At 34.8% G+C, this 17615-nt stretch overlaps 1 protein-coding gene across 7 annotated transcripts in view; it reads left to right on the top strand.

Annotated features, from left to right (window-relative positions):
- The window catches only part of LOC127857948 (estrogen-related receptor gamma-like), a 93891-nt gene that overhangs the window by 55975 nt on the left and 20301 nt on the right, over window positions 1–17615 (top strand). For 5 of the 7 annotated variants that reach the window (XM_052394726.1, XM_052394729.1, XM_052394730.1 and 2 more), the window contains one exon: window positions 9956–10758. In XM_052394726.1, coding sequence (XP_052250686.1) covers window positions 10242–10758 — 517 coding nt within the window. In that variant the 5' untranslated portion in view covers window positions 9956–10241. Of the gene's footprint in view, window positions 1–3601; window positions 3756–5328; window positions 5490–9955; window positions 10759–17615 lie in introns of those variants that run through there. The other 2 variants (XM_052394728.1, XM_052394727.1) reach the window with 2 other exon arrangements.

The raw sequence follows: 17615 nt of genomic DNA on the forward strand, positions 1-17615 counted from the left end.
AGGTGGGCCTTGTTTGGCATATGCCAATTAACAAGTCTGTTATTTTAGGTGATTGTAACTGTCCCTTATTATTTTATGTCATTGACACGTTATTTGTTATGATTAGCGGATACGTGGGACTGAATAATCGTTAACGAGTGTTTTAAACAACGAAGCCAATTGCCAATTAGTCTTTTTCCATTACTATCACGGTCAAACTGATAACAATCTTACCTTTAAAAGTAAATGTTTGTGTAAATTTTTTCTATATATTGCCTTGTTAAGTTTTTGACCATTATAAATTGACAATAATAACAAATTGTAATGTGAGGACTGGTCATCCATCATAGGTCAGAAATAGACTTTAGATGGTGTTAAGATGATAATTTTGCCATATATCAACTAGTTTTATCAACAGAGCACTTCACAATTGGGTGAAGATTGTGATCCCTGTAAGCACAAGCTGCTCATAGCTAGCTTTCATGATGGTCTTTTGTCTAACATTTTTCTTGTGGTGGTCATTATTTACCTTGTGAACAATCTAGAGGCCACGTCTTGCTTTTGACGTTGAAAAATTGTATGCTTTTGGTCGAGTTTGAAACTGCTTATTCAATTAAAACTTGATATTTTGTTTAATAGCCATGTGTATCAGATAACCCCAACTATGGACAACTCATGATGCAATTTTATCTGTGCTTTAATTTTGATATTTGTATGATGATCTTATTAATTTTGCTATTCCCATTAAGTTAAATTAAATTTTAAAAAATCAATGAAAAAAATCTAATTGTTTCCGCAACCAATCGAAACTGGCATTTATAAGGATGTGGCATTTTGTAATTTTTGTGGCATTTGACACATCAAATTCAAATAATTATTTAAAAAAAATTGGTTGTAATAATTTTACAAAAAGCAATTGGTTGTAATAATTTTACAATTCTGAATTAATAATTGTAAATAAATTATTGATAGCAACATGAAAGGAACTTGTAAAAAATAATTTTTGTACCTGCATTTTGTTACACAATTATATATACATATTTTTATGCCCCCCCCCCCATTTCGAAGAAAAGGGGGTATATTGTTTTGCTCATTTCGGTCCGTCGGTCTGTCCGACCGTCGGTCCGTCTGTCCATCGGTCCGTCCACCAGATGGTTTCCGGATGATAACTCAAGAACGCTTAGGCCTAGGATCATGAAACTTCCTAGGTACATTGATCATGACTGGCAGATGACCCCTATTATTTTCAGGTCACTAGGTCAAAGGTCAAGGTCACAGTGACTTGAAACAGTAAAATGGTTTCCTGATGATAAATCAAGAATTATTAGGCCTCGGATCATGAAACTTTATAGGTATATTGATCATGACTGGCAGATGACTAAGTCACTAGGTCAAAGGTCAAGGTCACAGTTACAAAAATGTATTCACACAATGGCTGCAACTACAAACTGACAGCCCATATGGGGGGCATGCATGTTTTACAAACAGCCCTTGTTATCCCCACGCTTTTCGGAGAAAAAGTGGGGATATTGTGGTGATGTCTGTCTGTCCATCCGTTCTGGCCACCTGCTCCTCCTACACTATTAGCACTAGAACCTTGAAACTTACATACATGGTAGCTATGAGCATGTGTGCTACAGTGACAGTAACGAAATTTTGATCTGACCCCTGGGTCAAAAGTTATGGGGGTTTTGGCGGGGCCAGGTCAGAGATTTTCCTGCGTCTGCGATTCGAAAAAGGCTCATAACTACTGTTCCCCTTCAGATATTGCTTTCATATTTGGTATGCATGTGTATCTAGACAACACCTATCCATGCACATTAAATTGTTGACCCCTGTGACCTTGACCTTGAACTTTTGGTCAGTTTTCAGGTTTCGAAATCTGCGACCACGATTCGAAAAAGACTCATAACTACTGTGTCCCTTAAGATATTGCTTTCATATTTAGTATGCATGTGTATCTGGACAACACCTTTCCATGCGCACAAAAATTTTGACCCCTGTGACCTTGACCTTGAATTTGGGGTCAGTTTTCAGGCGAAATCTGCGACCGCGATTCCAAAAAGGCTCATAACTACTGTATCCCTTGAGATATTGCTTTCATATTTGGTATGCAGGTGTTTCTAGACAACACCAATCCATGTGCATACAATTTTTTACCCCTGTGACCTTGACCTTGAATTTTGGGTCAGTTTTCAGGTTTCGAAATCAGCACCGCGATTCGAAAAAGGCTCATAGTACTGTGTCCCTTAAGATATTGCTTTCATATTTAGTATGCATGTGAATTTGGACAACACCTTTCCATGTGCACACAAATTTTGACCCCTGTGACCTTGACCTTGAACTTGGGGTCAGTTTTCAGGTTTAGAAATCTGCGACCGCGATTCCAAAAAGGCTAATAACTACTGTGTCTCTTCAGATATTGCTTTTAAATTTGGTATGCATACAACACCTATCCATGTGCATACAATTTTTTTACCCCTGTGACCTTGACCTTGAACTTTGGGTCAGTTTTCAGGTTTCGAAATCAGCGACCGCGATTCGAAAAAGGCTCATTACTACTGTGTCCCTTCAGATATTGCTTTCATATTTGGTATGCATGTGTATCTGGACAACACCTTTCCATGCGCATACAAATTTTGACCCCTGTGACCTTGACCTTGAACTTGGGGTCAGTTTTCAGGTTTCGAAATCATGTGCATAAAATTGTTGACCCCTGTGACCTTGATCTTGAACTTAAGGTCAGCATTCAGGATTTTAAATCTGCGACTGATTCGAAAAAGGCTCATACATGCTGTGTCTCTTGAGATTTTGCTTTCATATTTGGTATGCATGTGTATCTGGACAACACCTTTCCATGCACCTAAATTTTTTTACCCCTGTGACCTTGACCTTACACTTAGGTTCTGCATTTAGATTTTGAAATCTATTTTGTGGTTATCTCCGCCGTCTGTCCGTCTGTCGTTGCCAATATCTCCTACACTATTTGCACTAGAACCTTGAAACTTACACACATGGTAGCTATGAGCATACCACATGTGCCACAATGCACTTTTTGGAATTTTGATCTTATCCCTTGGGTCAAAAGTTATGGGGGTTAGGGTGGGGCCAGGTCAGAGATTTTCACTCATTTTTTTTAGGTTATTTTACATTAACTTCTTCATTTCTACACCCATTTACTTTAAATTGATACTGAACATCTCTTATGACAATACAGTCAATCTCAACTATGCATGGCCCTATTACCAACCCTGGGGCGCCCCTGGGTCAAACATGCGGCGTGGGGATACATGTCGGCAACTGCAGCGCCATTTCTAGTTTCAATTTGGTATAAAATGAACATCATGATAATGTGGCAGCTTTCAATACCAAAGCAAGGAAGCTGCTAAAGGTTGTTAAAAAAATACCAAGAAATGGTTTTGACAGAAAATGACTAAAAAGTATCTCTTTAAGAGACTGGTTTCAATGCAATTTATACAGAATCCAACTAACTCATGACTGCCTTAAATAAATAGTTATCTCCCTTGTATAAATGAGAGAATTATGTGCGTATGTATAAAAGTTTATCTTAAATCAGCATAAGTTTAAAGGCAGAGTGATGATGAATTAAGTACCGGCATAGGCTTAGTATGGTATACATATTAAGATGCAGTACATCTTTGTTATCATTCACTATCTGAGAGTTGACTGCAGTTAAAGGACTTCAGTTTAATTTTTGTCATTGTGGAAATTTGGAATATTAGATGGCTGGTTTAAATCTTTAAATCCATAAAAAGGTCAGGCACTTGTTACTTTGTGGCTTTTATCTTGCTGTTTATTTCAAGTTGATATTGGTATGAAATCATTTATGATTATTATTTATTCAGTCTGCAAAATTAACCCATCGCCTGATCGCCAATGCGATGAAATCTCAGCTCTGGCGATGTAAAAAATGAATATAGATCGCCTGAATTGCGATGAAAAAAAAATCAGAGAAAATAAACCAATAAATAATCAATTTACGCATTTCAGGTGTAAATTCTTACAGTGACACCGCTTTGGTTACTTCCCTTAGTTTTCTATCGTTAGTGATCTCCCTTAGATGTTATAGAGAGTGTAAAGTCCGGCTCGCATATTTAAAATGTCGTAATACTTTTGGTAAACTGAAATTCCATTCTACGCCGATAAATGAAATAATAGTGCGTTTTTTTTTTATAAATTAAGTAAAACGGTTGAATGTATGTTATTAATAGCCTTGAAATTACGAAATAACCGTAACAGTGTTTATTATTCATATGATTAAGATCGATACCCGTGAGCACCGGCTTTGAATTTGTACTGGTAAATACTTGCTGCCGAGAATTACACTTTTTTCGTCTGCTAAGGTCAAAATGTTTAAGCTTAAAGCGCCGACATCTAGTTCTGTCCCTGGAAAAAAGAAGTTGCCACCACCAACGGATGAGACTGTAGCGAAACGCAGGAAATATGAGCAGCAAGTATGTTGCACTTTTAGTCCTATTCGTAGGCGGCTAAGGATAAAGACGCGCTTGTACTTTTTTCATTTTCTCGAATATGCCATGTGGGCGGGGTAGTTTAAAATGAAGGACTGATCATTCATATCACAATACAAGTTGACTACGAGATCAGGGTTTTAATTAATAGTTATTGCAAAGCCATTAGAGTGTAAAAACAGTTTACTATACTATTATTTATTTAATTATTGTCTGTTTCGCGTGATCTACTGCCGGAGATTAACTAGTTTATTCGGTCACTGCTTTATATAATAAGCCTTTAATCTTAACCCCCCAATTGCAATCTATATGGAACTTTAAATAACGACTGTTGTTCAATCGTCCTTTCATGATAATGTCACTGTAATGAATTCATTTTTGTCTGGCTATGAAAAATTCCCTCTGGCTATGACATTTTCAAAGTTTCATAGCCACATTGGCTATGAAGACAAAAAAGTTAGTTTTGCAGACTGATTTATTGCGATTAATTTAATTTAATTTTTCCAAAGTATATATTAATACTCCCAGATTTAAATAATTTTATTGTTGATTTCCTTCTCATTCGACCTGCTGAGTTGTTAAAACAACTATCAAAATTAATATTTATAAGTATGATCATAAATTATCATTTTGACTAAAAGTTTAATTTGCATGTAATTGAATGTTCATAAAATAACACTGAAACAAGCTAATATAAAATGATAGTATTAATTAGTAAATGATCATAATTCCATAAGTTTTTAGTATTTATTAATATAGTAATTAATTATGGCAGTTGGTAAACAGCAGGGAATGTGCAGCATGTAATGGTGTTCGCACTCCCATAGGCCATTGCAAATAATGGAACAGACGATAGGTGGGAAGTATTGAACATGTGGCATAGAGTCAACTACACTACTGCTGTTAAGTCGGATATAAACATGTGCTAGCTTTTCTTTGTGAACGTTACTCAGAACTTGGAATAATTTCGCAAATAAAACAATATTAATGGAAATATTTTGATGACCATTTACATAATCTGTGAGTAAATTGATTTTTAAGCAAAATTTACCATTAATGAATAGTTTGTTCAGACTTTTTGTTAATCATTTATTGTTGGTTTAATGGTTTAAAATGAGGTGGGATCAGGGAGTGGAAGTTTTAATATAAACCTGGCCACGTGTGTTAGTTGTAGTGTACAATGTAAAGTATGGGCATTGAATGAATGAACTGGAAACATAATTCAATAATAATAATCAGTTGTTAAAAATAACCAAAAAAATCTGTACAGGTAAATAGGGGAGAATTTATTTTGGGGGGTCAATTTCAAAATTTAAAAACTAAATAATTATTTAAAACATTTGATCATATGAATTTTAAACTGATTTTAAAAAAGCTAATTAAAAATAAAAATTAATAATCTTTAGAATATTTCCCTACTTAAAAACTCAAAGCAATAATACGCAAAAAAATTACAAAATTACTAAAATGTTCTTTGGTTAGCTCATTTTTACTGTCGGGTGATATGAAACCATCTAAAGGTATTTGTAATGCCGAAAAAAATATAATAGTCTGAATGATACATTTTGTTTGCAATAAAATTGTTTGTAACAACTTCTTACCTGTATAGATTTAAGCAATGTTAAACAGTATTTCAGTTAGTTAAATCAATGATTTCTTGACCAATGATTTTTCCTCACAGCTGCTGTTTGTGTGTAGATGTATATACATCTTCCCAGTCACTTGGTATGACTTGTTTATGGATGGGCATCATAATTAGCCCTGAACTTTACTACTTTATGTGCTGGACCCGCTTGTTATATTGAAGTGTTTTTTTCCTCCAAAATATGTCCAAAATATAGGTCAGAATTTTAAATAAACAACACTTGGCGGTAACTATCTCATGCGTTGAAGTAGCATTTGGTATATCAGTGTTTTTTTATGGCAATTTCGGGGCCGATATTCGGCCCCATTCTCCTATAAAAGAGTATATATTTTTCCCCCATTTTGTAAAAAAATCCCCTCCAGAAGTTTTAAAAAAAAAATTTTTTTTTTTTTTTTTTTTTTTAGAAAGAACTGTCTCATAATCATGATACATATATCTCAAATTTACATAAACAACTAACAAAGTATATAGCTATAATTTATATTATTTTGAATTATTATAAAGGGTTGTATTTAATAGTGTTTCCCAAATCAGTGGACTTTTCACATTAATTGCATTTTTCTCCCAAAATGGCAAAGTAAAGGCCTGATGTGTCTATATTGTGTCAATATTTGTTAATAAAATCATTCCAATTTGGTCCATTTTATTGATAAAAAATGCTCGAATTTGCCATTTTATCGATTTAAAAGATCCCAATTAGACTCAAAATGGCTAAGAAAACTGAGACTGTTCAGGAAGGCTGAACTGTCTGAAACTTAAATGTTGAAAAATATCATTGATATATATTTTAATTTTAAGAAAAAGGACAAAGACATTCAGCTTGAATATTATATTCATACAAACATGTGTATTAATATAATAAATATCATTACATATAAACAAGTGAATTTTTTATTTTCCCCTTTTCCTAAAAAACGACGCATTTATCCCCTTTGGACGGGCCCCGCCACTATTCCCCTACAAGTGAAAAAAAAACACTGTATATTTTAGTAGCTATTAAGGTAATCTGAGGGTGGTGTGCAATTTAAATAGTTGCACTGGTATGAAACTTGGTGGTGTTAGATGGAACTGGGGTAGGTGGGACATTTGAGCCGGGGATCTGGTTTGGTCCAGCACTGGCTGGAGGTTGCTCAGGCTGTGATGGAGTAGCATTATTTAAAATGCTGGTTCACTTGATACTTGATATTGTTTGTTCTTATTCTGCGGCATGTGGTTTTATTTTTCAATGCAAATTTTTAAGGATATTTTTTTAAAGGTGTATAATTTATTAAACTGTGTTGCTAAATCTGGTTGGGACCAGCATTTTACAGAATTGTTGACCCTGTAATTAATTTAGCTGTCTGTATAGTGTTAGTGTTGAAGATATGGTACAAGTTTTTTTTACACATGGACACAGTCATAAGTGCTTTCAGGTAAGAATTTGAAATTTGAATTGTGGTTGGCCTTTTGGGGGTTTATCTCCAAGAGATTATGTAAGGGGGTTGGTTTTATACTGAGCTTTCAATCTGTGGGGATTAAGTGTTGCAAAGGTTTCTGATAATGTGGCCTGTGAAATAAACTTTAAATTTATGTTCAATGATTACAGGGGACATAATGGGCTGGTCAGAGGCAATATTAAACTGTTACCAAAGGCTGGTTGCATAAATGTAAATAGGTATCATAATTACTATTGTTTTGCTTCAATCTGGTTATGTGTAGTGGTTGAGTGAACATTTTTTGCCGTGGCTTTTATCTGGAGCAAGTGAGTTCACTATCACTGCCACCATTGATTTTTCTCAGGGGAAGTTTGTTAGCATTCATTGCTTTTGGGGCAAAATCAATAACCAATAAGCTGAAGTATTTGTATGCATGGATAAGGCTCTTTTCTTGGGAATTTAATTTGCCTCATTTATTAGGCATAATTAAGTTAGATAATATTTCATATTAATAGTTTTGAAAAAGTCATATCTTAGACTATTGCAAACTCAATAAATCTGTGTGATAAAAAGTTCCCATCTATTGATTGCTGTTTGGAGTGCAAACATTTTGTTTCAGATAGCCAGTTGTAATACCATTGATTTATTAGGACTTTTTATGTTAAGCATTTGCTTTGACCTTAGTTTTAAGTTTGAATGGATTTTAAGACAGGTGATTTCTCAATGATTAACATATTTTTGAATTGTTCAATATTGATAGAGTGGATAAACAGGGTGGATTAATATGCAGTATAAGGTAGAATGCCAGTTACCACTTGATTTTGAAAGTTAATCATTGCAAAGCTGAAAGATTTGTTCAGACATGTATGTATAAATACCAAGTCATTCATATAAACAATATGTAGTTGTCACTGCACTCAAACACGGATGTAGTGTCTACAATTTTATTTCCGTTAAACAAGAATATTTTTTTCACTTCTTGATAGAAGTCATTCTGATTTTGATTTAAATGATATACAGTTATCATATCAAGTTTCTGATTTTATGGCAGTAATATTGGTTCCATGGGTTGTTTTACTCTATTTATTTCCCTTGAGAATGATGGAGTTGCATTAAAGTTGTTAAATTGATTCAAAATCTTCTTCCTCTAATGTAAGCTTTTAACTAATAATTATAATTACTTATATTACATGGTTGAGATAGAGGATATTTGTTGGATTTGGTGGATTATAGATTTTAATTCACGAGTGATTATAGAAAATATATTTTTTATATGATCAAGAGTGAATTAAAATCGATAATCCACCGAACCCAACAAATGTTCTTTTTATTTTACGCTTTTTTTCACAGTTTATATACATTGTTAAAGAGTTTAACTAAAGAATTTCGCTGGGAAAATGACGTCATTTCGTCTAAAAAAATGACGTAATTTAACATAAACAGTGAAAATTATCGATAATTTTCACTGATAATTTTCATTGTTTGAAACAGTGAAATTATCAGTTTTAATTCACTGATATTTCTCTATAAACCACCGGAAAGCATAAAAAAAAAATATCTTTAAGATTATGCTAAGTATGGTTTAAATATATATAGAATATATTGTAAGATATTATCTATACTGCATAGTCTAGCTGCAACATTCTGATTTGTATAAGATCGTGAATTTAAAAATTAGGTAATGCAATACTCATAAAAGCAAAAGATAGTCACGAAGCTCTTTAAAAAGATCTGTCTCCAAGACATAAAATTGTCTGAAAATATTCTTTGACAAGTGTTCAATAATGGTTGCCAGACAGGGCCCAGTTATTGAAAGGCAAGGGCACAATTGCCCGTCTAGAGATTTACTGTAAGATTTACTGTTCTTTTTGCAGCCCATATGGCGACAAGAGACAGATCACCAGGATTTGTTGCAATTTGCACTGAATTTCCTGATAGATGTTTGTTTGTGTGGCTTTTTTATATATGGCTGTGACTGGGCAAGAATTGTATCTTATGATATGTATTATGATAATTACAATTTTTTAATAGCTTTAGTAATTATTGTCTGAATTTTTTGTTTGGATTCCACAAGTCTTTGTCCTGATTTGTTTGTTTGTTTGTTAATTACTATGAACACAATTATTGTTGGATCTGTTCTAATAAGCTTAAGGAATGATGGCAATGTGTGGTCATTTACCATAATTTGATTTTTGAACATAACTCATCAGGTATTCTTCTTTTTGTTCATTTCTGACAGTTGATATGTTTGGTTTACATGTCGCATAAATTCTAGGAAGCCAGGAGGCAAGACATATGGCTATGTTTATCTAGCACAGTATATAGTTACGCCATAATTGATGATAAGGCATACATGAGAAACTACAATGAAATTGGTTGTGATGTTACAGTATTCAGTACAGTATGTGATTTTCTTTTATTTTCAGGTACAAAGCCCACTAAGCAACAAGTAGTTCTGAATCAAATAAAGCAGTCAGCATAAGAACATCAAGAAATCACAGATCAAAAGCCAAGCCACAATAACCAACAAGCCAACACCAAAACCAAGGCATCGAGTTAAATTTTGTCAACTCAGATCTAAACGTTAAAGCCCAACAAATAAAGAAACCACCCAACAGAAATTAATCAGGAAAGCTAGATCACTCTTCCAGATAAGTGTCCTACATACGGCAGCAGGCCAGCAAGCGGGTTGGAGCCACTCTGTTGATCCAGATGGATGTGTCGATAGGCATTAAGTGTGAACCTTCTAGTCCCCTTAGTCTTAGTCATTGCAATCAACCCAACTTTGACGAGGGATTCGGACGTGAACTCTTTGGCGATTACTCGGTGAATGATGATCTAGGTTCGGACCATTCATTTCCGGACGATAGCCTCGACAATGGATTCGACAGCTGCGACTTGTCACCAGACCTGTCGCCATGTAGCTTGGAGGACAGCAAACTCAATTTTGACAGTCACGTGTTTTCGTACGCTATGGACAACATAGATGTAGATTCTGGATACACTGGTGACAGTGGGGAGAGCAGTGGCGAGGTATCGCCGTGTAGTGTGGAGAACAATCACCATCAGTACACGAAAGTGGAGTACTGCTCCAGTATAAACTATGAGCTCGAGTCTGCCGAGGGACAGAAAAAGTTGTGTTTAGTGTGCGGAGATATAGCCTCTGGTTTCCATTATGGTGTCTCCTCATGTGAAGCATGCAAAGCCTTCTTCAAACGAACTATACAAGGTAAGTGCATCACTTGTCAATTAAAAAGTGATCCTTATTGACTTCAAAAGTATTAATCAATGTGGTATGTCGAACATAATTATGTTCAGCAGGTAGAAGTATTAGTTCAGATAATATGTTCTTGGTCAGAATTCAGTGCATATGCCAGGAAATCAGCTTAGATCACATGGATCACCCCATCCCAGTGTTCTACTTCCTCTTCTATCACTTGTGAAATTGATAATGCATAAAACAAGTTGATGATAGTCGTCTCTCGTCTCTGTTCAAACAAGAAGTAATGTATGATTGATATTTGCCGTGAATGAAGCGTGTTTGTATAAAAGTTTGAACTTTAACAACAATTATTCTTTCCAGCAGATATAGTAATTACTTTGTCATGGTATTTCACAATTCACACAACCACATAAAATTGTTTACATGACGAGACATCTTCACTCAAAAATAACCTGTAAGGGATGGTTGCTTTATATCCAAACAGCCAGCACTTAGAACTACAGTTTGTTTTAGGACACTTTCTGAGCAAAAAGAACTTAATGATTTTCTATGAATATTTAATTACTTTTTGTTCTTTAATTCATAATTTGCTCAAGATGTCCTCAAAAGACACTGATTTTTTGCCATAACTAAAGGGTCCATTTATTACGTTTAACATAATAATTTGTTAAAGATTGTTTTTCCCCCAACACTTTGTTTTCCCCCAACACTCTGAAGTTCTGCCAAATGAAAAGGTTCATTTGCGTTTTATGAAATGTCAAAAGTTGCTATCTTTCCAGGAACAACTGTATATTTAATAGAAACACATTTATTTGAGATATTTCTGCCTTGGATATAATAAATTATAAATAATTTTCAAAGTTCAGTGATCAAAATGATTAACAACTCCAATAAAACTATGCACATTATTTTTGCCACATGATCAAGTACTCTTCACTAGGAAAACCATATTATTTGCTAGAAAAATGATACATGTATTCCTACTAGTAAAGCAATATTCATGATGATACATGTATTCCTACTAGCAAAGTAATATTCAATGCCATATTGGGGGAAGCCTTTTTCCTGGCTTACTGGGAAAACAAAATTCCTAACTTGTAAAAGAATATTTCTATCTTGTAAAAGAATATGCCTAACTAGGCAAAATAATATTCCTATATTTACAGTAGAATTGCAATAACTCGAGCTGGCGATTTCCCGAAAACTGGCGATTACTCGAGCATGAAAGGAAGCCCCTAACATTTTCCTTTAATTGCTATATAAAAATACCCGCAATAACTCAAACATGCGATTTTCGATAACTTGAGGATGTGTGCCGGTTCCTGAAAGGCATTTCACACCTTATTAATTGGCAATTATTCGAAGACACTTTCTCGTCTGGTGGGTGGTTTAAATATTTGAGTTGTGAAAACAGGGCAATCAAGCAGACAAAAAACGCTTGATTAGGCAGGGGTTTTTTTTACTAAGAAAGTGACACCGATATTCGGCGTCTTCCCCTACCAGAATTTTTCCCCTTAAAATACAATTTCCCCACCAAAAATATCATTTTTCACCAAAATATAATATTTTCTCTCAAAGAAATGTTTATTTTTCCTTGGGGCATTCGACAATTATCCAATTTGCACCATGTACAACGAATTCGCGCTCTCTCTCTCCAGACGAACACACAACATCTGGGAATCCCAGTTATTCTAAATATAGCTCTTAAATAACGTCATGTAAACTGGGCAACTAATTGTAATTATCATGTGACTATTTTACTGGATACCGGTCTTGCGCGAGAAGGGTGTTTCGTCAATTAATTACCGGAAACCAGTCGAATTTTCATCCGGGCTATGTGCAAGCCGAGGTATAAACGTGAAAACAGAAAAAAATGTCTCACAATTAGCGTTCTTACACAAACAAAATAAAACATTCGAACTCAAAAGATACTGAACGCATCGAGGCATTTTTTAAGTAAGAATCATCGAAAACCGTTATAACCCAGCAGGATTCTGAGGTAATCAACATCGAACATTGTGAAAGTGAAAGTAGACAATCGGCAGCTGCCGCTCCTTTCCCTTCCAATACTGTAGCAAATCAAGATCGTCAACCCATTCATCATGAAATTGAAATCACAAAATTGACATCGTCCCCCGGCCCCAGTACAAAAATATAGTTGAAAACATTTCCCATTATTAGATCTACACCTGCAACTTTATTAAGGACTTTGACTTTAATACCTGTTAAATGTGTTTAAGAACAAAAAGGACAGAGACAAGTCTCTTTTGATGAGTTATAGACATTGAAATGAACAGTTTTTATTTTTTCCCTTAATATCTCTCTTTCGCACTCTTTTTTTCCCCTTTCACCCAGCGTCCAGCGTCTTCCCCTTTCTCTAAAAAAAACCCCTGTTAGGTGTGAAGTTAGTCGCAGTTTTAGAAACACTGCAAATTGTCATCCTTTGAGACGCAAATATAAGCTACACAGTTTTAATGATAATTAAATAATAACCAGCAATCGATAGTTATGATAAAATGTATGGTATACATAAGAGTGAACGATCACTCTTATTGTTTAGTTTAGTATACTGTAACCTTAAGCGATTTTTTTTACAAAGCCTGTTCATTTCCAATCATAGTCTTACATGTAAATAAAGCGTTTGCAGTCAGAATTTAAGCATCACCAACCGAAACAGTGAAAACAAATGATACCATGGATTACTAGAAACCTGCAATTACTCGAGCATTGAGGTCTGAGTCCCGTGTTTCCTCGAGTTATCGCAGTTTTGCTGTAGTAATATTTACACAATTTAGTAATATTTACACAATTTAGTAAAATGTCAATATCTCTCCTTTGTTCAGTTGCAATTGTTGCAATTGTTCCATGTCAATATCTCTTCTTTGTTCAGTTGCAATTTTTCCACGTCAATATCTCTCCTTTGTTCAGTTGCAATTGTTCCACGTCAATATCTCTCCTTTGTTCAGTTGCAATTGTTCCACGTCAATGTCTCTACTTTGTTCAGTTGCAATTGTTCCACGTCAATATCTCTCCTTTGTTCAGTTGCAATTGTTCCACGTCAATATCTCTCCTTTGTTCAGTTGCAATTGTTCCACGTCAATATCTCTCCTTTGTTCAGTTGCAATTGTTCCACGTCAATGTCTCTACTTTGTTCAGTTGCAATTGTTCCACGTCAATATCGGTCGTGTGTATTTTGGGCAGGATTATGTGTTCTATATAAAAAAACTGTGTTTTAAATAAGCTTTTGAAAGATGCAAAAATCTTAATACAGCATGATCAGATGACAATTAAATCCCAGATTGAAGTCGGAGACTACAAACAGATCGTAACTCGAAATAGATTTGGAACCCCCTGATTTCAATCAAAAAGAGGCCGACAATTAAGAAAATCCCCGGCTGTTTTCCTGGTAAAATACGTCAGTACCTATTTTTAAACGGAATTCCCATAGATACGGTTTTGATTGTTTTCCTCGAAGTGACGTGTTTTCTCGATAAAAATATGTTTTAAACTTAAAGCCGGGATCGTCCTGGATTGTCCGGGATAGATGGAGGTATAAAACTCGACATAAACACAAAGTTAATGTAAAATTATTATTTATCAATTTTATTTAATTTTAATTTGTTTGATCGATTAGAAGTGTTTTGGCAATCTTTTTTACGCAATTCAATTAGCAAATCTAATATTAATGGTCGATCCCGGCTTTTAGTAGAGAGTTAACCTTGTACAATTGTTACGACTACCGTAACACGCTATTTGTTATTTTGCGACACCTAAGATTCACTTACCGTTTGTTGTCGGACAGCAACAGCGGCAATCTATGTAAACAGGTTTTAACATTCATGTCGTTGTTTAAGTTTGGCTTTACGGGTGGGGATGGGGGTTCCTCGGATAAGAAAAGAAAAGGGAAGGAGGAAAGTAAGAGAAAGTATGAGGAAAAAAAACAAGGAAATTTCTCCCGAAATGGCGTGAAGATTACAAATAGATGTCTTAAGTAGATGAATATTGAATTTATTAGCATTTAGTAATGCAAGCTAATAAGAATGATTGAATCATAATTGCGCATCTCCACGCACAAGAAAATACAAGTTAAATGATAAATATAAAGGTTTTGATAATACTTTGGTCGGGGCACATGAAAGATTGGTCAGGGCTTCTAGGTTCTGCATTTACTAGCCCGAATGGGCTAGTTGATAAAAAAGTTAGTGTTAAGCCCTGTAACTCAATATATAATGCTTATCATGAAGCTTTTTCTATCAGGACCATGCTTGAAACTAAAGCAAAAGCCAGTATTAACTGTGCAACACTTTTGTTATAAATTTACAAGTATTCCCTTGCATAAACTTGCTGTTTTGCAAAGGAAATGAAGAGCTACGAGTAATTTGATTAAAAGACAAATGACAGTCACGTTTGCACGACACATTCATTTTACCGATAGTGTCATGTTATGTGCAATAAAGAAGGTCAAAACCAGTTCGAAGTGACATTTTATGACCCACATTTTGTTTTGCCCTCAAGAAATACAGATGTGGCTTGTTTTTACCAACAAGTAATTCACCTGGTTCACTTTATTCTTATTGACAGATTGTATAATGTATTTTCCATTGCAAAGTTAGGAATGATAATAATTGTCCTAAATCACTACTGTTAATAGAATATAGATATTATTTTCATTTCTTGCCTTAAAAATGTTATTTGCACCTTGCTGTGGCTATTGGACATGTGCTTCATTTTATGTTACCGGCTGGTAGACCTGCTGTTATATCTCACCTGTGAGACCCATCTGGGTTTTATGTGTGTTACTTGAATTCTCATTTACTAATTCAGAAGCTATTAGTTCTAGTGTTATTGCCTCGGCTGAATGTCTGGTCAGTGTATGACCTAGCTGAATAATAGAAGTAAAAATGTTTAACATTGTTTTGATTTATATTTCTGAACTTGTTTTATGTGTATATCTCGATCTTCTCCTTAAAAACAATATTTATTGAATCATGACAGTCTTTACATCTCTTTAATGTATTTTTTGTGTGTATGTATTATCTAAACAAGTATATGCTTGTGGTAATGAAGTACCGTATATGTCCTTACTGACGCTCATGCCCTAATAGACGTGCAGGCCGTCTTATCTGGGGTTCATCGGAATTTATCTGAACCATAAGATAAGATTTATGCATTCTGTAATCCAATAAAGAGTGGCTTATAACATCTGAAAACATTGTTTTTGCGGCCATTTTGTTTGCAACACAGTGACACCGTAAATATGCTACCGTGCGAGTATACTAGTAGGTTACAAACCAACAATAATAATAATTATTGTCGTCAGCACAGTTGAAATGTTTGATTTCTTCTTTCATTACAGACAAACAAATGATATTGGTCTAATGACCAGCACTGTCTGTCATAGTCTGTTTCAACATCCAGCTCCTCGTCCACATGTTTATCGAAGTTTGCTTTCATTTAAAAAATTGTACTGTAGTGCGTACTATCAAAACTTGTTCATCATGATTGCGTACGATAATTATGCATTTGATTTCTTAAAACAAAACGGAACGAGTACGCTGTTATTGTTAAGCAATTACCATTTACATTGTTCATTATTGATTATATATTTTGTCGATGTACATTCCTCGAGGACTACGTGTAACTCCGATGCTAGGCAGCAGTGAAAGGACGTTGTCATGGGTGGCACGTGCGCTTTACGCCGATGACGCCAACTGTATGGTATTGAGCGTTCGGTGTAATTTTTGTCACACTGTAAATACTTATTTGCTAGACGCAGTGAAGGCGCGAAATACCGCGTCAAACTGGATTTAATTGTGAGCGTCTCTTAATGGGAAAATATTTAAGTCGATGAAAAATAAAATTGGTTCCATGGCCGATTTGCATTAAATTGGACATCGGGATATAGCGGGTCTGCAGCAGACTACGTCATACGATTGGATTAAACAATGTTGTGAGCGACAGGTAATGAAAATGTTACACTGTTTAAATGTTAGGAATAGGTAATAGTGGTTCGAATTTAACGCGCAGGGGTCTTGAAAAAACACGCGCTTCAAAAAGGACATATACGGTAGTTTATAATAGACATGGATTTCAATTGAAGCAGAAACCTGCTTTTTGATGCAAGCATTTTGCAATTTTCTCACATTTGCCCCTTCAAATTCTCTGTCTTTATCATTTTGATGTGAATGTTTCCAAAAAGCAAAACATAAATCATAACTCAGTGTATGATATCATAAGGATAGAGTTAAGAAACATTTGCATATAATTTAATTAGTTACAGTTCACAAATAATATATCTTTGTGCTTGAGTATTTTGATTCAGGAAAATGTCACCTGACCCCTTTTATTTTAAGCAAGGGGTCATTTGACTATTGATTTTGCTATTGAAATCCTTTTGCTTTTCAGTTCATGTTTACAGGACTGAAATTTCATATTTTGATTTTTTGAAAACTGTCTTTGTAATACGGTCAGTTCTTGGAATTGTCTCAACATTTAGTTCCCATCCTTCTCTATAAGTTGAACCTTTGAAATATTGAAAACAAGTTTTTTCACAATTTTGAAGCATTTCTTAGCGAAACAACAACAACACTTATTTCCCAATTTTTCCCAATCCAAAGGGAGCCAGACCCATTCCCAAAATGGTGAAAAAAAACCCACTGTAACCCAGTTCAGCTGAAGGGAGTAAAAACTTGGACAATAATAGTTAATTCTTCTTCTCAATTTTGGCATAATTTTGGCGTGGGAGTGAAAATGAGCAGCAGTTGTGATTTGTAACCTGTCAGTTCCTATCCTGTTGTATTTGCCAATTCCTCACAACTTCGCAACCACTTCCAGGCGTTCACAGGTATATTCTTCACTTGTAA

Source organism: Dreissena polymorpha, chromosome 14 (genome assembly GCF_020536995.1).
Source record: "Dreissena polymorpha isolate Duluth1 chromosome 14, UMN_Dpol_1.0, whole genome shotgun sequence".
NCBI lineage: Eukaryota > Metazoa > Mollusca > Bivalvia > Myida > Dreissenidae > Dreissena > Dreissena polymorpha.